This window comes from Anabrus simplex, chromosome 8 (assembly GCF_040414725.1).
Source record: "Anabrus simplex isolate iqAnaSimp1 chromosome 8, ASM4041472v1, whole genome shotgun sequence".
In the NCBI taxonomy this organism is placed as follows: domain Eukaryota; kingdom Metazoa; phylum Arthropoda; class Insecta; order Orthoptera; family Tettigoniidae; genus Anabrus; species Anabrus simplex.
Genome location: NC_090272.1, coordinates 96,937,439 through 96,964,022, shown reverse-complemented (window position 1 = coordinate 96,964,022; position 26,584 = coordinate 96,937,439). Strand labels below are relative to the sequence as shown.

General features: G+C 41.7%; 1 protein-coding gene across 1 annotated transcript in view; it reads left to right on the top strand.

Annotated features, from left to right (window-relative positions):
* The window catches only part of LOC136879312 (hatching enzyme 1.2-like), a 78,624-nt gene that overhangs the window by 34,375 nt on the left and 17,665 nt on the right, over positions 1 to 26,584 (top strand). Inside the window, exons 4-7 of the mRNA XM_068229055.1 lie at positions 541 to 616; positions 926 to 1,043; positions 13,222 to 13,397; positions 14,902 to 14,970. Coding sequence (XP_068085156.1) covers positions 541 to 616; positions 926 to 1,043; positions 13,222 to 13,397; positions 14,902 to 14,970 — 439 coding nt within the window. The remainder of the gene's footprint in view (positions 1 to 540; positions 617 to 925; positions 1,044 to 13,221; positions 13,398 to 14,901; positions 14,971 to 26,584) is intronic.

Here is a 26,584-nt window from a genome sequence, read left to right as displayed (position 1 = left end):
AAGCGTCTATGAGGATGAGGCCCTACCTGTGATGAACTCTAATGATGAAGGTGACGTACACACCCAGCCGTTGGCATTAATGAATGAAAAATCCCCGGCCGAGCCGTTCGAATTAACTAATGAAGGTTAAAATACCCGACCCGACCGGGAATCAAACTCGGGAACCCCTAACGCTAACCATTTAACCATGGAGCCGGACTATGTTTGCGGTGAGTCCAACCCGTTTACAGATGTCGGCAAAAACTGAGGTTGCTCTGCCTGATTCTATCCCATAGATTACAAACTGTGTCCTACCGACTGATTCTTTCTTCACATTCTCGCTGTTAACAGGTAAACACTGTAATCTGTGACCTTAAACCAGTCAGATAGAAGACCAGTCTCAGACATCACTAAATATTAACATACATTGCAGAAGTCATTCATACTTCTCCGATCTTCCTTATAACAAGATTTAAAGAACACTGTCAACCACATATTAAGATAAAGGATTCGTTTACCACTATCATTTAATTTAATATTAAACATCTGTTCTTGTTTCAGGAGAGGAATGCCATTAAAAATCTTCATAAGCGCTGGTACCGAGGAGTTGTACCATACGTCATTTCTGCTTCCTTCAGTAAGTAGTACTTTCAACCAGGATTTCATCTGAACCTCAATCATTCGATAGTCGATGTCAGAGATTTAATGTTTCTAATGAAAATTTATTTATTTATTTATTTATTTATGTATTTATGTATTTATGTATTTATTTATTTATTTATTTATTTATTTATTTATTTATTTATTTATTTATTTATTTATTTATTTATTTATTTATTTATTTATTTATTTATTTATTTATTTATTTATTTTACAATGAAATATGAAATGTTTCTTCAGCCTAAAAAACGAGGAGATATTTAATATTACCGTCTGTTACCTCCAGATATCTATGAACGTAGTGTGATCGCAGCTGCCTTTCTTGACTATCATCGTGGGACTTGCGTGAGGTTCATACCGCGAACAACTCAGCAGGATTACGTTTACTTGCTAAAAGGAGCCGGGTAAGCTTCAATTCTTCTATAAGTGTGAAATAATTCTGTAAATAAGTTTCTAAATAGAGATGGCTAACAGTTTCATCGGAAATCAAATATCATTCGACGTGCCAAGTGTAAATTAGATTCCACATCGGAGAGCATACTGGTAGTTTAACTTGTATATTGTCATAATTATAAGTTTTAATAATATTATGTTGTTAGGCAATTGTCAGTCCCGTGGTGCAGGAGTAGCGTCATTGTATCACCTGTTGATACGATTCAGTAGTATCTTACCTACAGACACTAGGTTCGATTCAGATCGTCCCGATATACTAGAGGCTTTTAATGAGCTATGTTAGGCACAGGGCGAAAGGAAGGAGGGGTGGAGGTCGGAAATAATTGTGCGCTAATGGGCCGGAATATCGAGATACACAAAACGTTGCAAAACTATCTATACTGAACAACTAGATACAGGAGATGGAAAACATCAAGACAACTTACTTCAATCGTTCATTTCGGAAACGACATAAATGTAGATTAGTACGGGAATCTTCAATTCACAATATAGATTTTGTATTAGTTTTTAGTACGAGAAAGTGTGGAACAAAACGCTTTTCTTTATTTTTCTCCAAAACTCTGAAATATTACGCGTACAACTGTCATTTCTGAACTAATCCATTCATTTTAGGTAGAAATGTATGCCCAATAATAATAATAATAGGACCCGTGCTGCTCCGCAGCATTCGTTATGAATAGGTAACGTGTCTTGATATTAAATTGCTCCATGTATTGCCCGGGTACTTTCTGGAATGTTTATTTTTAGGATTTACACTGACTGACAGAGCAAATGCAACACCAAGAAGGAGTGGTTCGAAAGGGGTGAAAGTTGGGGGAAAAACAGAGACGGCACGGACGAATAATTGATGTTTATTTCAAACCGATATGCAGGTTACACAATGCGCACGGCATCGACTCAGTAGGATGTAGGACCACCGCGAGCGGCGATGCACGCAGAAACACGTCGAGGTACAGAGTCAATAAGAGTGCGGATGGTGTCCTGAGGGATGGTTCTCCATTCTCTGTCAACCATTTGCCACAGTTGGTCGTCCGTACGAGGCTGGGGCAGAGTTTGCAAACGGCGTCCAATGAGATCCCACACGTGTTCGATTGGTGAGAGATCCGGAGAGTACGCTGGCCACGGAAGCATCTGTACACCTCGTAGAGCCTGTTGGGGGATGCGAGCAGTGTGTGGACGGGCATTATCCTGCTGAAACAGAGCATTGGGCAGCCCCTGAAGGTACGGGAGTGCCACCGGCCGCAGCACATGCTGCACGTAGCGGTGGGCATTTAACGTGCCTTGAATACGCACTAGAGGTGACGTGGAATCATACGCAATAGCGCCCCAAACCATGATGCCGCGTTGTCTAGCGGTAGGGCGCTCCACAGTTACTGCCGGATTTGACCTTTCTCCACGCCGACGCCACACTCGTCTGCGGTGACTATCACTGACAGAACAGAAGCGTGACTCATCGGAGAACACGACGTTCCGCCATTCCCTCATCCAAGTCGCTCTAGCCCGGCACCATGCCAGGCGTGCACGTCTATATTGTGGAGTCAATGGTAGTCTTCTGAGCGGACGCCGAGAGTGCAGGCCTCCTTCAACCAATCGACGGGAAATTGTTCTGGTCGATATTGGAACAGCCCGGGTGTCTTGCACATGCTGAAGAATGGCGGTTGACGTGGCGTGCGGGGCTGCCACCGCTTGGCGGCCGATGCGCCGATCCTCGCGTGCTGACGTCACTCGGGCTGCGCCTGGACCCCTCGCACGTGCCACATGTCCCTGCGCCAACCATCTTCGCCACAGGCGCTGCACCGTGGACACATCCCTATGGGTATCGGCTGCGATTTGACGAAGCGACCAACCTGCCCTTCTCAGCCCGATCACCATACCCCTCGTAAAGTCGTCTGTCTGCTGGAAATGCCTCCGTTAACGGCGGCCTGGCATTCTTAGCTATACACGTGTCCTGTGGCACACGACAACACGTTCTACAATGACTGTCGGCTGAGAAATCACGGTACGAAGTGGGCCATTCGTCAACGCCGTGTCCCATTTATCGTTCGCTACGTGCGCAGCACAGCGGCGCATTTCACATCATGAGCATACCTCAGTGACGTCAGTCTACCCTGCAATTGGCATAAAGTTCTGACCACTCCTTCTTGGTGTTGCATTTGCTCTGTCAGTCAGTGTATATTACATGTTAATTTTGTATCAAGTGATTTTTATAGATTTATTTATTGTGACGTTGATTAATATTTTACGAACTATTTTGTCGTTTTAGATTTATTGTTGTGTGTTTAATTAAAACTTTTAGTTTTAGATTATTTTGTTTCTCGCTTGAAGTTTCTCCTTGTTCCATCCCATATTGTCTGGTAAGTAAATAATCCTGTCAGACAAATAATAAGTACAGTATAAGTGATTGTATATATACATATATAAATTAATGTCTGTATGTATGTCTCGCATGGACTCATAAACTACTGGAGCGGTCTGGCTGAAAATTTCACAATTTGTTCTTATTACTCCTGGGAGGGTTTAGGAAGTGGTTCGAACGAAATCTGATGGGTAGTTCGGCATAGGGGGGGTGAGAAGGTTGAAAGAAGAAAAAAAGAAAATAGGGGAAGGTAAGTAAACCGCATGACAAGTCTGATCAGTGGGTTGCCTAACTAAAAACTTACTGCATCTTCTTTTTCTGCTATAAACGGTACATAAAAATGAATAGTCCATATTCAGTCCCCATGGCATAGGGGGTGAGAAGAACTGAAGAAAGAAAATGTCGAAAATGACAGAGATTGCGGATGAATGTGTGCGTATGTTTCAGCAGAGCTCTCAACCAGATACACATATAACTTACAACCTGGAAAAATTACTGCAGGGGCAAGAAACACATAGCACCCCTAAAGGAAGGGGTGAAATGTAAAAATCCGATAAATTACCGCTATTAGGGACGAGTTCATAGTATTTGGGATAGCTGCGATGAACCGTGGCACTCTGAATGCCGTTTGAGCCAAAGGTGAAAGGAATGTTCAAAATGACCGAGATAATGGATGTACGTGTGCATGTTCCAGCATATCTCTCAATCAAACATGATACTCATATGACTTACTGTTTGGGAAAGAAAACTGTAGGGTAAGACACCCTTACCAACGGGGATGGAAAGGGGGTGTAATATTAAAATAATAGAAAACGACCAAGATTAAAAGTGAAAACGATGTATGATAGTAAATATAGATTTTCTTTTGCATTTAATTAAACGGTTTTTCATCTCAGCAATCCCGGAAAGTATGGATCCGACACTGATATTTTTCGATGATTTTTACACGTCACCCCTTCCCGACCCCCAACCGTAGGGGTGCTGGGGATGTCTCACCCCAACAGTATTTTTCTCCAAATACTAAGTAATTTATGTGTACCAAGTTTGGTGAGAGCTATGCTGAAACATACCCATCTATAATCCCGTTCATTTTACATTTTCTTCTTCACCCCTTTTCACTCCCAATACCGATGGAGATTTAAGCGGCATCCAGAGTGTCACTGTTCATCTCAGCTATCCCAAAAAGTATGGATTTCACACTAATATTGGTCAATTTCGATTTTTTTTCATGTCACTGCTTCCCAAATTCCAACAGTAGGGATGCTAGGGGTGTCTTACCCCCACAGTATTTTTCTCCAGATAGTAAATCATATGTGTACGAAGTTTGGTTGAAATGGCAGCTTTACCTATAGATGCCTGTCAGTTTTAATCGCTTAGCTTTGCCGATGTCTTTATGTAAAGTTGTTACTCCATAACTCAGTGAAACCCGCTAAGTATAGAATGTATTGCGGGATAGGGCAATCCTTCAAAAAGCAAAGCAAAGCCACCGGCGTACAGGCCATGAAGGGCCTAGGAGGGCTGGAAGGTAAAGAATTTCACTATCCGTAACCTCGGCACTTGATGGGGTACAGTGGTTAGCTTTACGCCCGGCCGCCTTTGACCCCAGGAATTAACCTGCTACTCATTTTTGGTGTAGGCTGAGTGAATTTCAGGGCCATGTGCACCTCCGGAAGTGGATATCTCGTTTCTTAAACTTTACGACTTCCTGACGGGGATTCGAACCCACGTCCTTCCGGGGGCAAACGAGCACGCCTTTACCGCCTCTGCCAGAGGGCAATAGAGGGCAGCAATTATTGCAGTGGTCATTTAGTAATTTAATTTTAGGATGACTCAAAGTTGACTGAAATTAGCGACCTATCAATGACTGGCGGGAAATTCCAGAGAGAATTCCAGTCCAATATAACGGCTGGACGAACTGGACAAAGCTGTTTTTAGTATACTTTAAACTTTGATATTCTTCTTCTTAATCTGCTTACCCTCCAGGGTTGGCTTTTCCCTCGGACTCAGCGAGGGATCCCACCTCTGCCGCCTCAAGGGCAGTGTCCTGGAGCTTCAGACTCTGGGTCGGGGGATACAAATGGGGAGGATGACCAGTACCTCACCCAGGCGGCCTCACCTGCTATGCTGAACAGGGGTCTTGCGGGGGGGATGGGAAGATTGGAAGGGATAGACAAGGAAGAGGGAAGGAAGCGGCCGTGGCCTTAAGTTAGGTACCATCCCGGCATTTGCCTGGAGGAGAAGTGGGAAACCATGGAAAACCACTTTCATGATGGCTGAGGCGGGAATCGAACCCACCTCTACTCAGTTGACCTCCCGAGGCTGAGTGGACCCCGATCCAGCCGTCGTACCACTTTTCAAATTTCGTGGCAGAGCCGGGAATCGAACCCGGGCTTCCGGGGGTGGGAGCTAATCACACTAACCACTACACCACTGAGGCGGACTAAACTTTAATAATTACCGTACTAAAATATTTCGACATATTTTCTAAACCCATGTGGATGGATGTAATCACATTTGCGTGATCCCGTGGTGGTTAGTAGTGTGATGAGCTGTGTGGATATAATAATAATAATAATAATAATAATAATAATAATAATAATAATAATAATAATAATAATAATAATCATATTCACCGTCCAGAGACATGAGACTGATCGCCAATAATAAAAATCCTTATAATTATCCAGTCAGCACCAATTTTTGAAACAGTGTGCAAACTCAGCTCATGATGACTTTCTTCGTTTTGATATAAACAATACGAAACTGCTCTAAGTAAGCAATTTCCATCGCCTAGTTTAGGTAGAATACTTCGGGTTTTCATGATAGTAAATTAGGTGGACAATATTTGTGACAGAGAAGTGAGAGGGAAAAGACCAGTAGGAAAGCCAAAATGTGAAGATGTACAAGAATAGAAACTCTACTCTGACAGAAAGAAATGGTGAGCGCTTGTACACCATACCCGGAAAAATGCAGCTGGAAAATGATGATGATGATGATGATGATGATGATGATGATGATGAATATTTGTGTGGTCAACGTGAAATACTCTCGACAAACCACGAGTCCACGACTAATCGTTCACTTATGTAGACTACACATCGAGGAGACGTCATACGAGACGGCGCATGCGTGTGCGCCCTTTAGTATTCCCGTCACGCACATGGCCGGCAGTGGACCAGCAGGTGGCCTTTAAGTACTGGTGAGCGCTTTGGCCAATCAGAATGATACATTTTTCTTTAATACAGTTGAACCTGTCCTAATGGACACCTTTATTCAGTGGACACCTCCCTATACGGGCATGTTTTCACAGAACCGATTTTATTTTACGTAACACACGTGTTAAATAATCCTCATTTAAGCGGACACCTCGAATTCTGGACAGAAGACGTCGCCATTAGTCTCGTTCACTTGTCTTAAGCGGACACTTTAAAAGTTCCAGGACATGTTCTTTACACAGGGCTATGTGATTCTTTCTCATAAAATCATTCTGCAAACATACGGGAATTCCTTTTGAATGTCTGTACTATTTCGAGTCCAATGAAAAGAGAGTAGGAAACGTACATAGGAATGCTGAAGTAGCTGTGAAGTTAATTGTTCTCTATATGGCTCTTTCCAAGCCTTTCATTAGGATTGTCTTGCGTTCTAATTAGTGTACATTATGAGGATTCTAGTTGCCCGGGAATGCTGCCAGTGGCTGTTACGAAGGGATTTTTCAACCTGCATCATTACATTCATAACTCAGATTGTTGCTGATTAGGTCGAGGTCTGGTAGTTCAGTTAAACTTGACAAGGGAGAAACAGACATTCATGTACTGATTGTTGAGAGAAATACCATAGGAATTCATCGCCCAGTAAACATGATTAGGAGGGACGAGCGTGTTTAGATCTCGAGGCAAGAAAAGATGTAGTGCGAAAGGATTTTCAGTAAGGTAAGCGCCCTGAAAAATAAACCTGAGAGAAAAATCAAATAAACAATTTGTGAAGAATAAACACGAAATGTTGAGTGAGTGGGAAGGAAATAGGAATCGAGGAGTGAAAAGAGAGTGGAAGTCAGTTTTGGCAGAAGTGAACGTTTCGGTGTAGGAGTGGTTCAAATCTGCTCAAGCAAAGAAGGACCAATGTTACAAGGAAAAGCGCGAGAAAACAAAAATAATGTGAAAGATGAGATTAATTCAATAAAAAATTGTGTGTCACGCTGGGTCGTTATTCCCTCTTCGAGAATATCGCAGTAAAGAAATAAATGTGCTAACTTTGTACACCCAGCTCAATGATTACTTCCCGAAGCCGTAATGATTGTAAAGGCTGTGAAATCACTTCTCATATCTCCCAGGGAAATATTTAGCTTAAAATTATTTATAATTATAAAAATAAGGATATATGCTTATATTTAATGTGGATATTCTTTGCCGTTAAAATATTCGATTAATTTTTAAAACCTTGTTTTAGCAGACATCTCTCGTGACGGGCATTTTTCCACGGAACCGACAGTGTCCGAAGAAGAGAGGTACGATTTTAATTTAAAAATACAGTATATGGCAGAAATGTTTATACTTTTAAAGACACTATGCAAATGTACAGGCCAAGAGCTTTCGTCAGAATGATTTACGATGTCCATCGGTTCAGTCGTTCTCTCAAACTCGCTGTAACAAAAATCGGCCTAGTGTTTTAAATATATGGATAATAATAATGTCGTGTGCCCTCCGGAGAGGCCTGATGCAGGTATTTCGAGTTGACCCCTGATAGGTGACCCGGGCGTCTGTGAGAATTCTAATGTTGAAGACGACATACGCACCCATCCCCGAAAAACTAGAATTAATCAATGCAAGTTAAAATCCCCGAACCAGCCGGGAATTGAACCCGGGATCCCTTGGACCAGAGCCAACACGCTAACCATTTAGTCGGATGTATGCCCGCTGAGGTTAGCTGCTGGTGTAGAGGATGTTTACAAAGCTGTTTCTTGGGGCCTGTTACGTCGATGCTGTTGACTAGAGTGGTGAAATGGGGAAGAAATAGCTGCATGTACAGTACAGTACACTAACGATCAGAAAAATTCCGGCTGGGAAGGAAAACAGGTAACGTTCGGGTGTAGATTTTGGCCAACCCTGAGGATGGAGAAAGGACAAGCGGAGACAACGTTATATGATTCGTCTTCCAGGAGGTGTGGCTTTGTGTTCACACTGCCCCCTTCTGGATTTAATTAAGGGGAGCTTGTAAGGCATTTTGGGTTGAAAAATATCCATGTCTAGACTACTTTGTGATTTTGGGAGCTGGAAGTCCATTTTAATGTGCGTGTGATTTTTGCTGAAAAAAGTACCCCAAACGTTATTTAACACCCATTTAAATGTTACGTGACATAAGAGAGCCACGCCCACTTTCTAGTTCTGTTCCTTCAGGCCTGAGAACTGTTTTTTGGATTAGTTCCTTTTTCTTTGGGAGGTTTGTGAATTCTAGTAGAGTTTTTTGTGTTGACCAGCGTGATAAACAGACGCTATGCTTCATTCTGTGCTGGTTACAGTTTGTTTTTATCCTCGTGGTTGTGTGATTTGTATATAACCCATTATCATGTCCAAAAACCAAACCCCGCGGTACTTAACACCCTTGAAAGGGCCTTGGCCTGCCCAGCGACCGCTGCTCAGCCCGAAGGCCTGCAGATTACGAGGGGTCGTGTGGTCAGCACGATGCATCCTCTCGGCCGTTATTCTGGGCTCGAGAACGGGGACCCCTCTCACCGTCAGATAGCTCCTCAATAATTCTAATCACGTAGGCTGAGTGGACCTCGAACCAGCCCTCAGGTCGAGAGAAAAATCCCTGACCTAGCCGGGAATCGAACTCGGGGCCTCCGGGCGAGAGGCAGGCACGCTACCCCTACACCACGGGGCCGGCCATTATCATGTCCAGACTAACAAAAATGTTCAAGTAAAGGAAAGTTCCAAAAAGGGTCTTCGTGGGGTATTAGACACTGATTCAAGGTGTTAGTGATGAAGTGTTGGAATTCAGTGGGGGTAGTGTGGGGTGTGTTCAAGTGCTGCAGCAACGAGGTATTCAACCTGGAAGGAATGCACTGAAGATTTTCCAAGATCTTGACAGGATGCGGGTGGTGAAGTTGGTTTACATGCTGAAAAGCTGATAGCCTATAAAAGAGATCAACAGTAACGTTACATTGAATACCAGGCATGTCAAGGTCAAGCGCACCCTAGGCGAGCTGCGTGCAGGATGTCTTCACTCCCGTGCGATCTCAGCTGGCACACGCTGGCTCGAGCGGAGAAATTCGAAGGGGATGCGTTAGGGGTGCACAGTATTCCTTTCCTCATTGCGGACGAAGAGCCATACGAGAGTTGTCCTTCACCAATATCATTAATAAGGCACCGTAAGTTGTTAATTTACATGAAATAATAATAAACGCATGTTGATAGACACAAATACAATAGGACTGTAGGCTACATAAATACTACACACATTAACCAAATATTATATGAAGAATCAAATTCTGACACGTTCAAGACACATTAAATGAATAAATTAAGAGTTTTCTTATTGACAAAACAAAGGTGTGGTGCAATAACTTTGAAGCATTCCGGTGAGCACTTGTCTACACCCTGGGTATCATGGTTTCGCTTCCACTGAAAATAAAAAATAAGTTGCCTAAAAGCGACCCATTTATGTTCACTGATTTCCTGAGCCCTGCTGACGTTTACTGGCAATAAATCGGTCAATGTTAGGCTTGATGTTGCTGGCAGACACTATTTTCATTACTGCATTGAGATGTATGTTTGTTAGCCCAGATCGGAATCGAGATTTGTTTATCTCCATACTGGAAAAGAACTGTTCACATCTGTAACTGCTCCCATAGATTGACTGGATTTCTGCCGCAAACTTTCGGAGTTGTGGAAAGCGCAATGGGACAAGTATTCGGTAAAAGTTAATAATTTCCCTTTCTTTGTACTCTTGCTTCAGCCACGCGTCACATATTAACTCTTTAATTTCATGTTGTAAATTCTGATGTGCGTTTTCTGGCTGAACGCTAAATGGTACGGAAAAGAGCTACAACTTTGCTTTCACAACATCAAGGTCCTGAAACCTGTTATGCCTATCCTGTACTGATGTGCATGATACACTCATAATGAGCGAACGTACTGTCAGTTCAACTCCCGTCCCTTCCGTCTAGAGAAGAGAAGTTCTGCCCGCAGGCAGATCTTAATGCGAGCACTGTTTGACATGCCTGTTAAATACTGCTCATTGCGACGTGCTTTGTCTCTTCTGCTGTCAGTCATCTCCGATAGAAGGGATTACTACTGCGTCCCGAGTAAAACAGCTTGCCTGAATATCAGCGGGAAGTAGCTGGGGAGTTACAAAATGTTCTTTTTTAGCGTGCCATTCCTCTGGCATTCTGATAACTAACAATAATAACGTTATTTACTTTACGTCCCACTAAATATTTTTATGGTTTTCGGAGACGCCGAGATGCCGGAATTTCGTCGCGCAGGAGTTCTTTTACGTGCCAGTAAATCTACAAACACGAGCCTGACGTATTTGGGCACCTTCAAATACCACTGGACTGAGCCAGGATCGAACCTGCCAAGTTGGGGTCGGAAGGCCAGTGCCTCAACCGTCTAAGCCACTCAGCCCGGCTCATTCTGATAACTACCGGTATGTGACACACGGCTCATCATAGTATTCCAACTATCGATCCCTGCTCTGAGGCGTTGATTCGAATGAGGAGTGTGTAGACTTAATGGTAAACGGCAAAGCAGTGTTCACTGCTGTCTGTGGCCAGGTGGCCAACTCCATGGTTAAATGGTTAGAGTATTGGCCTTTGGTCAGAGAGTCCCGGGTTCGATTCCCGGTAGGGTCGGGAATTTTAACCATCATTGGTTAATTACGCTGGCATGGGGGCTGGGTGTATGTGCCTTCTTCATCACCATTTCATCCTCATCACATGCGCAGGTCGCCTACGGGAGTCAAATCAAATGACCTGCATCTAGCGAGCCGAACATGTCCTCGGACACTCCCGGCACTAAAAGCCATATGCCACTTCATTTTTTTGTGGCCGGGATATTCCAGCTCTGGAAATTGGCACTGTTAAAACGCCAGCGTAGTTTGTACAACCCTTTTCCCGTTTCTCTACGGGGTAGGGTATGAGGTGAAATGAATCTGTAGTGGCGGGTTATTATGACTGGATGTCCTTCCTGACGTTAACCTCATCAGAGGAGTTAATGAGATGAAATGAATGACGTGATATATGGCAGTAGTAAAGGAGAGGGTGAAACCCGGAACCAGCACATAGCCTATTCCTGTCGAATAGCACCAAGGGGTCTGCTCAAGGCTTAACGTCACCATCTTACAGACGAACCCCCATCAACAGCATCATATGCCCTCACTCCATTTAAGCAGTGTGGAGAGGGTTGGAAGGTAATCCAGGATTTTGCAAACAATCTAGTGATTAGAAATTGTATATCACCACCTCCGCTATCCTGCCGGCCAACATTCTTATGGTGAAAATTGTTTCGACCAAAGGGACTCGAACCGGCTAACCACGGTGTCAGACCGTTTAGACTTCAACGAATTAATAAAACGCCAGAGTCGTACTCTTCGTAAAAAAGTGAGAACATGTGCCTTTTCTCATCTGATAGAGCGTTTCATATGATAGCATTGTTCTTAACCGCTACGTTCCAGTCGGTTAGCATTGTATTCTCACAAGAATACTGACGACATTGTAATGACCTATGTCGAGTTCAGTTTAATATTTGTCCATGTCTGTTACAGCATCACGGGAAAATGAATGAGTTCAGAGGGTCCCGCGTTCGATTCCCGGCCGGGTCGGGGATTTTAACCTTAATTGGTTAGTTCCAATGGCTCGGGGGCTGGGTGTGTGTGGCGTATTCAACATTAGAAATCATCCTAGGTAGGGCCCTCATCTTCACAGACGTGCAGGTCATCTAATAGGCCGTCTACTAGAAAAGGGCCTGCACCAGGCCTCTCCGGAGGCCATACGCCATTATTATTAATGAAACTTGGCATTTCTATTTAGAATGAGGTCGAGTAAAATCTTAGCTATAAGTTGTCTGAAACATTTCCCCAGGTGGCGATGTTTCAGAAGGGGCTAAAGCATAAAATTCTGATACAAACGACCACAGAACCACGTAATAGTAATTATATCCTTCCACACAGGGTTGGCGTCAGGAAGGGTATCCGGCCGTAAGACAGGGCCAAATCCACATGTGCGACACAGTTCGCACCCACAACTCTACTAGGTGTGGGAAAAGGGGTAGAAGAAGAGGAAGAGACTTTTTCTGATACAATGAAAAAGAAAATATTAGTGGCAGTCATGTGAAAGTTTAAACCCAAGAGCCGATGACTACCTCTGAGGACTGTAAAGAGAGTTGCTATGAAGATCGTTTCGCAAAGTTTTAACGGCTTTGTACACCTGTCGGTAGTATATTTGATACTTGGCTGCCTTTTATATCGTAAGGAAGATATCAAATTAAAAACAGCAATAATGCAGGAAAAACATGAAAATGCAAAGGACCACAGAGAGCAACGAAGCGAGTACGATACGACAAGACATTGACAGGGGAGGCATGCCCACTTACGTGCCTCAGAATCTGGGGAATAATGTGAGGGGTGGACACAAATGTCATCATTCGCATGCTAAGCGATTGTTCCGTCAAAGAGGCGCACTACAGCTAGTAATATTTAAGATTAGTCCATATACATTATCATTCAAACTTTAACATCACCAATCTTTTTTTCACCAATTACCTCTCTGTTTTCAGTTGCAGTAGTCAAGTTGGACGCAGTGGGATGGGTCAACATATTTCCTTAGGCCCCGGCTGTGTCTATAAGGGAATAGTGGTGCATGAACTGATGCATGCTGTGGGATTTTGGCACGAGCAGAGCAGGGCAGATCGAGAGGACTACGTTGCTGTTCTCTGGCAAAATATAAAACGAGGTGAGATCACCATTTACTAAGAGTAGCCTAGCTAGAGAGCGCTTAGTCTAGCTAGATATTTATCTACAGTTTATATGCGCCTTTCGGCTGTTCATAGACCATGTTGTGACCTTATGTGCAATTAACTAAAACATATTATTATTATTATTATTATTATTATTATTATTATTATTATTATTATTATTATTATTATTATTATTCACGAACGTCACTATCTGAAAAGTCAGATGGTACGGCCAAGGCTTAGGCCGGAAAGAGGCATCCGTAGTGAAGACTGTACTTCATCTCACACCCCAAACGGTAATCGATAAAACAAATGCTGGTTCATTGGACAGAGCAGTGTTCCGCAACCAGTGTGTCATTTGTGCAGCGAACTTTTACTTACCCCATGGCGCAACAGCCCCGAAGGGCCATGGCCTACCGAGCGACCTACAGATTACGAGGTGTCGTGTGGTCAGCACTATGGATCCTCTCGGCCGTTAATCTTGGTTTTCTAGACCGGGGCCGCTATCTCACCGTCAGATAGCTCCTCAATTGTAATTACGTAGGCTGAGTGGACCTCGAACCAGCCCTCAGATGCAGGTAGAAATCACTGACCTGGCCGGGAATCGAACCCAGGACCTCTGGGTAAGAAGCAGGCACGCTACGCCTACACCGCGGGGTCGCCCCTTAGCATATGCCGTACAGTTTTATGTATTCTAAGAAATTAGATGTAGAAAAAGAAATGAAAGTGTAAAGGACCACAGAGAGCAATGAAGTGAGTACGATATGACAAGCCATTGACAGCGGAGGCATGCCCCACTTTTTTGTACCTCAAATTTTACACATAGCTCATCCTAGATTCTTAATGTCTATAGTGTGTTTGTACATTTGTTTTTATGTCAATTATGTGTTTGTACATTTGTTTAGTTATTAGATGTATTACATTAAGGCTGATGATGGCCAGCCAAGGCCAAAAATAGTTTAGTAATGTAATTCAAAATATTGCATATTATAGTATTGAAAAGGTAGACCATTATGATGTTAATTTTATAATTATTACTGAGATGACAATTCAATACGGATCAAAACCATGAAGTTTATATCCCCTGATAGTCCTGTTAATGTCAACATCATTCAGGTATATGCTTCAACTGCAGACAAGGACTATGATGAGAAGGTAGACCAGTTTTACAAGCAGGTCAAGGAAGTGATGCATATGAACATGATGGCAGAAGATTTCAATGCATTGAAATAAATTGGTTTTCCATTTCATTAAAATGCTCAATAAACTGGGGATCTTGCCTCAACAAGCCACTAGTATGTACAATACATAATTATCTAATCTTGAATTAACAGTGTTATGATTTTAAAAGGAAAATATTTACAAATTCTCAAAGTGTAACATTTAATCTTGCACAGTGAACAGCCAATTCATTTATACAGTCTATACCTAAGTGAAGTGACAATGCATAGAAAATGAATAACTCTGACATCCATTTTTTTCATTTTTCTTATTTTTCAGGAGCAGAGCATAATTTCCAAAAGTACAGTTGGAATATAGTACAGAACTTGGGAATGCCATATGATACTGGTGAGTTATTAACAGGATTATATAAAGCAGATCTGGTTATTTGATGCTCAGGAAGTGAAATTTCTACACTGAACACTCAAAAATATTTAGCAGTTAATATTAGCCTCAGTCATTAAAAATGTACAATATACTTTGACAAAACAATACACTGTGGTGATGGTGGTGCTTATTGTTTTAAGAGGAAGTACAGCTGAGCAACCATCCTCCCTTAGCACTGATCAGAGAAGAAAATGGAAGATCTGACCCTTTAAAGAATAAAGATATTGGCAAAAGAAAGGTTAGGGCCACAAAGTCCAAGAAAATGAGACTCATTAGGCCTTGAAAACCTAATGGTCAGAAGCAGTGGTATGTGCTGGGATCAAGATGTGGCTACCACTCAGATCACTCCTTTTCGATGGTTGGTTTAGAGAATGTCACATCTTATTACACGTTTTAAGCTGCAGCCAATAGCCAATGGTGAAGCTTGGTGTGTTGTCAAGGCTGTTTCACAAGCTACTGCCCTGGCCTCTGCTACTGCCAATACTCAACATCTGATCAGTAGAGATATAGCCTAAGGTTTAGCAGATTAAAGTCCGGCTTTGTAGCTAAATGGATAAAATGCTTGCCTTTGGTCTGATGGCCCCGATTCAATTCTCTGAATAAACCCCTCATACTGTTAATTCCCCTGGCTTGGGGACTGGGTGTTTATGATGTCTTAGCCATTCATTTCATCCTCATTAGGTCACCACCAAGCCTATACAGATGTCATGCACCATTATTATTGTTATTATTATTATAAATTAAACATTTTGAATTTTACAGCAGTCATACCCATCATTCACTGGTTTATTAGCTTCCTTGGGAGATCAGTGGTGGTGTCCAACTTGCGATCATGGATTCGATTCCAAACAACAAAAGAGAACAGTAAACATGAAAGACTGCATTTCATTTTAGCAAATCAACCTGTAAAACAGAAAACTATATTACTCCTATAAAAGCAGCCCTGCAGTGTATTCCTGCAAGGACGTAGAAGTAAATGGGAGTGAAATACCAGCACTCTGTTATCTATATAATTAAGTCAGAAGTACGAGGTGAGGAAGTATATACGATGAGGAACACATGGTTGTTAGCAGTGGCAATCTGATGGAGCAAAACTTAGCACACCTGTCCCTCCCCCGGTCCCCGCAGCTATCGAACGTACAGAAGCAAGCCGCATGAGGTGAGTCAAGGAGAAAGGAACGCAGATCCTTGGCTGCAAGATCAGTCTCCAATGCCTTGCTTTCAGAAGTACATACAACTTTTTTTTTCTCATTGCTTTCAAGTTTTGTAAATGGAACAATGTGTCAGATGCTTCCATATGTGTGCGTGCATAAGAAAAGAGACCACTTCTCGGTAAAGTTCACAAAATAGTTGTAAAAAACTACTCAAGGGAGTAAAATGTGGATTTTTCGTTTTTGATTATTTACCTATGTATTGCTTAGACCGTCATCTACTCACTGCATGAATTTAACAGCCCTCTGACAATAATCACTGCTAAAACATGAGGTTTATTTAATATTAAGTAAAGGGACCACTTTTCGCATCATAAGCGAGGCTCCACACACTTACTCACTCGTGCTCATAGCTGCGCGAACATAAGATATGATGACTCGGATAGCTTATCTTATGATAAACAAACCCTAGATGGGCACTTTTAAAGGCAATAGGTTTCATAAACATCCTGTCTGCGTCAAACATTTCCAATACCGATGCAGTCTTTCAGTGTATTTCATAGTGTGGAGAAGTGTGGTGTTTTCCTCAATATTCGTATAGTTGTGAATTTAAGTTTATTAAAACGTTTTAAACTAGATTAGGTTCCAAAATAAAGAGTAATCATTCTCATTATGGCAGGGCCTAATGATGCAGCAGATATTATTGCAAAAGCTTTAAAACAATATGCAGGCAGTGACATGCCGCCGGAACTATTGAATGTTATTTCAGAATACTTCAGTGCACCCCTCGAGTTTGAAAAATGAATATTCTGGTGAGGATAGTGATTTTGAGGAAAGTGAACCTTTTGAAATTTTCGTAACAGATGAGTTGCAGGAGGACTCTGTTGATGCAGATGTAAGTGTTCTACATGATGTTTGCAAAGTTCAAACATCCTCCAAATACACAAAGGAGGTTAAAGAATTTGTAAACAAGGTTTGTGGCAGTACAAGAAATTGCATTGGTCTTTTTCCTGATAGCTTCATTTATTCTTCAAGAATAGAATGTCAGGAACTGGATTACAATTGTGGAGAACATATCAACCACCACCACATATTAATGATGGGTGCCATGAACACATTAGTATGAAACCAGCCAATGACGGCAGCTACAAAGAGAAAAAATTATGACAGGAAAGAAACTTACACAATTTATCACTTCAGAGAGCAGGAGGTGTGTCAGTCATTCTTTTAATTTGTATTCACCTGTGGCTCTAAGAGGCTAAAAAAATTAAATTAACAATTCAAGAAAGAAGGGGTGCAGCCTAGAATTCACCAAAACATATTAAAGACTCCTCAGATAAAATCTATTCCTTTTGATGATCGTAAACATGCAGTCAACTTTATGAATAATTTCAATGAACAAAATGCACTTGTCATGCCAGGCCGGATCCCTACACAACGAAGAATTTATCTTCCCAACCAGCATGTCTAAGAAGTACGTTCATACATTACACTCTGACAGTTGTAAATCATTAGAGAGAATTCCTGTATCACTCTCATCCTGGTATTCCATCTGGCGTACATTTTGCAGTAACGCAGTAGCTCAGAAACCCAAGACTGATCTTTGTATGACTTGTAGAAACAATTAAACTGTAATAGGGAAACTGCCAATTATGAATGAGGAGGAAAAAAGGAAATCTGATAGAGAAAGCTATACAACATCTTAATCACGTCCAAGCAGAGCGGACTGCTTATAAAAACACCATAAACAATTGTAGACAAAGGATTAGACAACTGGAAACTCCTTTGTTTCTTGAGCCACATATCTGTAACACATACAAAGGCACAATACATTATAGTTCTGATTTTGCCCAACAGGTGCACTTACCATAAAATCCGCAACAAGTTGGACCCAGTTTCTTTCTTACAGGTTACAAACTGGGTCTCTTTGATGTAGCGTGTGAACCAATTAACAAATTTGTTTTGTACATTATTCCAGAAGCTTGTATTGCAGGTAAAGGAGTAAATACTGTCTTATCCCTTGTACATCACTTTTTGGAAAATGTTTCATAAGGTGAGGAGCATTTAGAATTCCATGCTGATAACTGTGTTGGGCAAGATAAAAACAACATCTTATGAGATACCTCATGTGGAGAGTTATGACAGGAAAGTTGCAAAATTTCATTTTTGCCAGTGGGACACACGAAATTTCAACCTGATTTGTATTTTGGTTGTTTCAATAGAGAATTCCAGAAAAATGAAAATGAAGTTATTGAAGATGTAATTACTGTCGTCCGTAAAATTTGTCAGGTTTCTAGCTCTATTATTCCTGTCACTGTTGGCAATGTAACAATTCCTACTTATGACTGGCAAAACAAGTTCCATGCTGGAATGAAATAAACATTCCACAAATAACCCAGATACATCACTCTGTGTATATGAAAGAGCACTTTGGTGTAGTGCTGACAAAGAAATCAATAGTTTCTTATGAAGTACCCTACACCATCCTTCTGGAAGATTCACCATCTGACTTCAGTGACCTTCCACAAGTCATCAAACCTCAAGGACTTAGCATCAACAGAAAGATGTATCTCCATGAAAAAATTAGACCCTTCGTATCAGAAGATTACTTTGTACTGTTGTAAAATCTTTCCCTGCTCCAACAACGCTGCCACCAACCACATCATCATCATCATCATCATCATTTTACAGTTCCAGTTTCTCGGGTACTGTTGGCGAGCCTCTTCCATTCTGTCTTACTGAGATATGTTCTATTGTTAATGACATCCTCCAGTGTTCTTTTCCGATCTGCAATGTCCATCTTTACCAACTACCTCAATCTTACAGAGCCAGCTTCTGTTTCTCCTCCTCTGCCAATAATTATATCATCATCATCTTCTTCAAAAAGTGTAACGCCTAAAAAAAAATAAGTAAGGCTAAGAAGAGAAAACCACTAACTCTGAGAAAATTCTCCCCAAAGAAGAGGTCTCGACCCACTTGCAGCTACTGTGGAGAGGCAGGGCATCAGGACCAGATGGTGAAAGGGCACATAATATGCCCAAAATGCAGGCTTCAGCATGAATAAGTGATATTCCTGTCTTACGCTGGCTGTGATTGATGATCATTAAGGTATGTGATAACTTTTGTAAATTGCAGTAGAGTTGCAATTAGTTGCCTTCAGTGACCTTCTGCAAGTCATAAAACCTCAGAGACTTCAATAAATCGATAGATAGATCTCCACAAAAAGAATTAGTCCTTCAATAATATCTGCTGGTAATTTTTGTTTTAAAAAGTCTGTCAGAATACTGGTGAACATGAAAATGTAAACGCCAGCATAACTTCCAAATAGTTTAGTAGTTATTTGTGTCACAAAGTAACCAAATTTTTAAACAGCTCTACTGAAAAGTAATGAAATGTTATGTTGTAACATTACATGCTAATTTAAGACCTTAATTTATTTCGGAGGCATTCAATTCACTTACATGATATTAGTTACATATTATGGAAAACGACAGTACCTTTATCTGAATACCCAACATGTGTTCCCTTTTCATATACATGCAAACATATAATGTGCTTTAGACGTCCATCGTTCTCATTTGAGATTTGAGCTTCACCGATAACCTTCGTAGCCCCCAGTAGATGCCACTGGTCAGAAGAGAACGAGAATTTATCAAAGGAAGTCAGACAGGAAGGATGAACGTGAAGAGCCTGGCATATGTATGTAGAAGCAACGTCAGACTCAGCTAGGAGGCCAACAACAGCAGATCACACAAAAATACCAGACAACCTTGCTGAACACTGGAGAGTTCTTGATCATTTTTAAACCAACTAAAGACTGTACAGGGCTCAAAAAAAGTTTTGCACATAGATTTCACATTTCAAACATGTTGTAGGCCAGTGACGCTAAACCCAGATAAGTATTGATATCTGTCCGACAGAAGGCATTTATTGTGTCACTCAGTTTAACAATATCCCTTGTAAGGTCAGTGGAGTATAGACAGCATGCATAGGACTGAGGTAAACATAGCAAAAATACCCATTTCTGCTACTGACCTCATTAGAATTGTGACATTTCTACAAGAAGAATGGCAACAATAGGATGTTGCCGCTCGTATTGGAGTGAATCAGAGTGATGTCTCCAGAGTGTGGAGAAATGTTTAGAGGGACACAAACAATTGCTGATCAACAACTCAGAGGGAGGATTGGTATTTGTTACCTTCAGCACATTGTAGGCCCACTACTACTGCCACCGTATTTCACCAAGATCTTCAGAGGACCATTGGAGTGAATATATCAAAACAAACAGGGTGAAATCAGCTGCATAATGGAGGGCTAATATTGAGGAGGCCCTCTTAAACCATGTCATAGGACACCTCGTGTGAGTTGGACAACAAATCACAGCCCATCAGAACAGTGGGAGCATATGCCCTTTTCTGATTAGATCACCATAAGCTTGGGGAACAAGAGAGAAGCCTCCCCGCAGGATATGTTAAGAATATTAATTAAATTCAGCTGGGCGTTCCCTGAGCAACGGACTAGGACATTTCCTAGATGGCTGATTCTCTCACACCAGAAGCATGTTTTGTAAACATATTTAATTCAGATGACCACCTAGAATTTAACATGACAGCAAGGAAATATCAAAGTAAGTCCTTTTCAGGACTTTACAATAATGTCTTTTAACACTGAAATCATATCATCTTGTAAAGAAGAGTTGCTGAGCCGAGTTTGTAGAGAGCAAAACGTTGCCTTTGTGTGCGTCCAAGAATCCCACAGAGATATTAACCAGGTGCGACCCAGAATTCATGGCATGCAACTTATTGCTGAAATACCTCATAGCAAATATGAAAGTGCCATATTTACAAAACCTGACACCATGATTCTGTCAATGGCATTTATAATAGAGAATGAGATTGAAATTATAACAAATGAACTTTCCAACTGTACAGTTACATCAATCTACAAGCCTCCAATTTCTCCTCCAAAGAACCAGTGAACTTTAGAAACCAGAAAGTGAATTTTGTGGTGGGGAATTTTAATTGTCACAGTACCGAATGGGGATATGAACACAGTGATGACAATGGCGAGCTATTACAACACTGAGCAGATGCTATGGAACTCTTATTCATATAGTAAACTGCCACCTTTTAACAGTGGCCGTTGGAGAAGAAGATATAATCCAGATTTGATCTTTGTCACTAATAACATAGCACAACAATGCAGCAAGAGAGTATGTAACCCAGTCCCCAAGTCTCAACACAGACCAATTCTATGCCAGTTTTACTCTGCTATCCGACCTCAGTATTCCCTTTTGTCATAGATACAATTTCAAAAAGCAGACTGGTCAAAATTATCTGCTGTACTGGATGATATGGTCCAAAACATCAAACCAGTTCCTGAAGCATATGAGCATTTCACTGTGGCTGTTAAGAAAAGTTCTTGTAAATCTATTCCCCGTGGATGTTGCACCAATTACATATGGATGCAATCTCGCAATTAGAAGACTACTACAAGCTATTTGAACAGAACCCAATGGGCAAGGAAACTATTAAAGCAGCACACGCCCTAACTTCTCTAACAGCCTCATCGAAAAAAGAGCAGGTCAAAATTAATGGAAGAATTGGATATGACGCAGAGCAACCAAAAGGCCTGGAGACTCCTAAAGAAGCTGAGCAGAGATCCAACCATGAGTAACACACATTCTTTTGTTACAGCCAATCAGATTGCCCACCAACTTCTCATGGATGGCAAAATAAAACAAGATGCCAAAACCCAGAGAGCTATGTTGAAAGTACCAGCAGGTAGGGATGAAGAAATATCTGAGCTCATGAAACATTTCAATTTCACTGAGTTGGAAAATGCAATAATCAAGTGCAAATCAGGTAAAGCTGCGGGTGATATTGGATGATATGCGAGTTGAGCAAATAAAGAACTTCGGAAGAAACACGAAAGAATGGCTGCTACAGTTTTATAATAACTGCCTAGAGATGTCTAAGATTCCAAAATTGTGGAGCAAAGCACATGTATTTGCTGTTCTGAAGCCTGGAAAGGACAGCAGAGACCCCAGGAACTACAGACTAATATCTCTCCTGTGTCACCTATATAAGATTTTAGAAAGGATGATACTCGACACACTCATCCACACTATCAACTAAAACCTCATTCCACAACAAGCAGGCTTTAGACCAGGCAAGAATGCTGTTGCACAAGTTCTCAACCTCATGCAGAACATTGAGGATGGTTTTGAAAATCGACAAATTACAGGGGTAGCTTTCATTGACCTCAGTGCTGCATATGATTCAGTGAACCACAGTGTACTGCTTCATAAGATCTTTACACTCACAAAAGATTTAAAACTTACCAGATTGATGTCAACCTTGTTGCAGAACCGCAAGATTTTTGTTGACTTTCAAGGACAAAGAAAGAGATGAAGATCACAGAAAAATGGATTGCCCCAAGGAAGTGTACTGGCTCCATTGCTATTTAATATTTATACCAATGACCAACCACTCCCTAACAAAACAATAAGTTTCATGATGAAACGGGAATGCCCTACGAGCATTCACGTTTCATTCATTTATTAAGAGGAACTCGCTAACACCCGGCCGTAAGCATTTAAAACTTGCGCCGAGCGCACAGGCATAGTGGGAACTGCAAGCAAGCTCGCGCTGTTCCAGAACACCGGCCAAGGTCAAGCGACGTCACGCAGAAGGTTCTTTCGTGTTCCATAGCATTGCAGCATGAACGAAATGTAATATCAATATTTCAATAACGTCATCTTGCAGGCAGGAATAATGAACGCTGCTAGCCGAAATTTCGTGTCAATCGGTGTAAAGATGGCCAAGATATAAAATTTTCTTGGGGCCCACATGTGTAGCCACGCCCACCGACCTTCGGCAATATAAGCGAATCGCCAGCCTGGGGTAAAGCAGAGAGTGTGGGTAGTGTGCAGCTGAAGTGTGTCGTAGGCCGAGAGAGTGAGGGGAGTCGGCAGTAAGCCGTGAGTTCAGTGTGTGTGTGCAAGTAAGCACGTCGCGATATAATTTGTCACTCGGTCCGGCTGTGTACTTGAGTTCGGAAACGTTAGTGTTGGAAGCCTTCTCCGTGGGCTTGAACTTTGTGCATGAACAAAAACGTAATTTCGTCTTTATCAGTCTGTACGACTGGGCGATTATATTTCGTTTGTGGACTATGAACGTTTCTAACATAAACTGTGCCAACCTTGATTTCATTTAAAGACTGTGTTTCTAGCATAAACTGTGCCAACCTTGATTTCATTTAAAGACTGTGTGAAAACAGCGACAGTGTTTCTAGCATAAACTGTGCCAACCTTGATTTCATTTAAAGACTGTGTGAAAACAGCGATAGTGTTTCTAGCATAAACTGTGCCAACCTTGATTTCATTTAAAGACTGTGTGAAAACAGCGATAGTGTTTCTAGCATAGACTGTGCCAGCCTGCATTTCATTTAAAGACTGTGTCTATCCATTGAACTGTGTTCGTAATAAAACTGTGCCAGCCTGCATTTCATTTAAAGACTGTGTTTATCCATTTTTCAGAACTGTGTTCGTAATAAAACTGTGCCGACCTTCATTTCATTTAAAGACTGTGTCTATCCATTGAACTGTGTTCGTAATAAACTGTGCCAACATTCCCTCTTAAAGATAGTATTAACTTGTGGAATACGGTATCGTACGGTAATTTCTTTCCGAGGGACCATGCCAATTCCCATCATAACCTGTTCAGAATCACGTATGATCTTAAGTACCAGTGATAATCTTCTGAAAATTACGACGTAACAGAACTTGGACTGTCGTTTATTTCAACAAGTGTGTGAATATTGTGCTCATGGTGTACAGTGCAGAGACTGTACCCGGTGAATTTAATTTTCTTTGTGAAGTGCTTAGTCACTGCACCTCGGAAGGTCCTAGATTGTTTTCGTTTGTTTATTATTCCAAATACGATAATTCCTTCCATCTTATTCTCATGGAACTGTGACTCTGACTTTATCCTTGCTGCTAAAGTGCGTTCAATATCATTGACTGTGGGAACTATTTCGGTGTGCTTCGCCTTAGAGAGGTGTCACACCAGAGTCCCATGACGTCCGATGTGGAAGCTCCACATTTCCCCGTTCCTGCCTCAGGTTCGAGTCGCCATCAACACTAATACAGAGAAAACACCAACGACGGAAGACAACGCCGACGCCGACCGCAAGACGACGCAGCCGCCGCAGGACGACGTCCCCTCCACGCCTTCAAGGACAACTCCACGATTCAGCTGTAAAAGGTGACATAATTCTTTGCATATCTATTGAATAACCTGAAGGATCCACTTAATCATGAAAAAAAATTTTCACTACCCTTCTCTCTCTCACTCTCTTAGCATGGGCCGTACACGCCTTGTCGTTTCTCATGCTCTCCGATAAACTGAAGTACGGGCGTTCCTGTTTCAATATGCAAACGACTTTGCACTAGTCTGTCAGAGTGCAACTTTTGAAGAGGTAGAACTCACTCTTGACAGCACTCTAAAGGAATTAGGCACATATTACAAGACTAGCCACCTAAAGCCGAATCCATCGAAATCTCTGGTTTGTGCTTTCCACCTCTAGAACAGAGAGGCATCAAGGAAATTACATGTCTTCTGGAATGGAACCCCCTTGGAACATTCTTTCACCCCAAAGTACCTAAGGGTAACGCTGGACCGCTCCCTCACTTTCAGAAAACACTGTTCCAACATTAAATACAAAGTCAGCGCCAGAAACAACATCCTGAGGAAGCTGAGAGGTACAAACTGGGGTGCAAAGCCACAAGTTCTTAGAACCACTGCATTGGCTCTGTGTTACTCTGCTGCAGAATACGGATCCCCTGTGTGGTGTAGATCATCCCACGCCAAGACTGTGGACTCTGCCCTGAATGAAACTTGTAGATTAATCACAGGATGCCTGAAACCTACCCCTGTTGAGAAGCTATACTGTCTTGTTGGCGTTGCACCTCCAAGTATTCATCGAGAAGTCACTGCCGATCAAGAACGACTGAAGGTTTAGAACGTTGAAGCTCACCCGCTGTTTGGTCATCAACAATCTCAATCCAGGCTGAAATCCAGGAAAAGCTTCCACCAGACATCAAAGCCCTTGAAAGGACCACCAGATAAGGCAAGACTTTCTTTGTGGAAATCTAAGCAGCAAGAATGGATGGAGCCGCATGAACAACTTTCGACTGACTACAATGAAGACTGGAGTGTTTGAAGGTCCCTTAACCGATTAAGAACTGGTGTCAGCAGGTCTAAGTCCTCACTTAAGTTACGAGGCTTCACATGAGAGGACAGCAAGTGCGACTGTGGTGAAGAGCAAACACTGAACCACATGTATATCAATGTCCTCTCTGCCCATTTTCATGCTCAGAGCAAGATTTAATGCTTGCTGATAACAACGCCCTAGGTGTGACTCAGTTTTGGAAAAACACCATCTATCTTGGTCAATTTCCTTTGTCTGTTAATTTTTGTAAATAGTTTAATTATTATTTTATTTTTAACTGTATAATTAACTATGCTTCTGACACAAGTAAATAAATAAATCATAAGCGTGCATCCATACAAAAGGAGTATTAGAGTCTGGAGACGATCCATTGAAAGATGGAAAGAGCCCTTCATCCTGGAGCACCGTCAGCAACAAGTGGGTTTCCTTCATGTTTTGTTGTAGGATCATGTTTGATCAACGTATGCTTTTAATTCCTACCTGGGGTAACACCACTGGTCTGATATACTGAGACAACATCCTCCAACCTGTAGTCACAGAATTTGTTGCCACTGTGGGCAAATGCTTTACACTAGTAGATGATAACGCTCGTGCCCACTGAGTCAGAGTGGTCAGTGAGTTCCTTGAGATGCGTGGCATACAGCAAATGGTATGGCCAGCATAGTTTGCATGGTGTGAAGATAGTAATTGTCCATTATCCTACACCTCCACCTTCAGCAACTGAGTGAGCTGCTATCCAAGAATAGGTGCCCCAGAACAAGTTGGACTCCTTGGTGCTGACTATACCTCATCATGTTCAAGCAAACCTCAGCACCTGAGGTGGCTGTACATGATAATGATCTGCCACATTTTGTGTTCAAAATCCAACATTATCATTTTCATGCTTTTGTTGCTTTTACATAGCTGACTGCATGTTGTTTAGCTTTGTATGGTACCCTTTATAATGTATAATGCACATACATAAACACAGCAAAAGGAAAAGTGCACTAAGCCAGAAAACTTTTTGGAGCATTTTAAACAGAAACAGACTATTATTGTTGTATAATGCTCCTGCAAAGCCATCTCCATTTTTTGATATGCAAAATGCAATCAATACATTTAATAAAGAGAATTGCTGTCAATCAAAAGATAGGATGGTGTTGCCATGTATAGATACTGTATTTATTCAAACATGTCTGTTACAAACATGT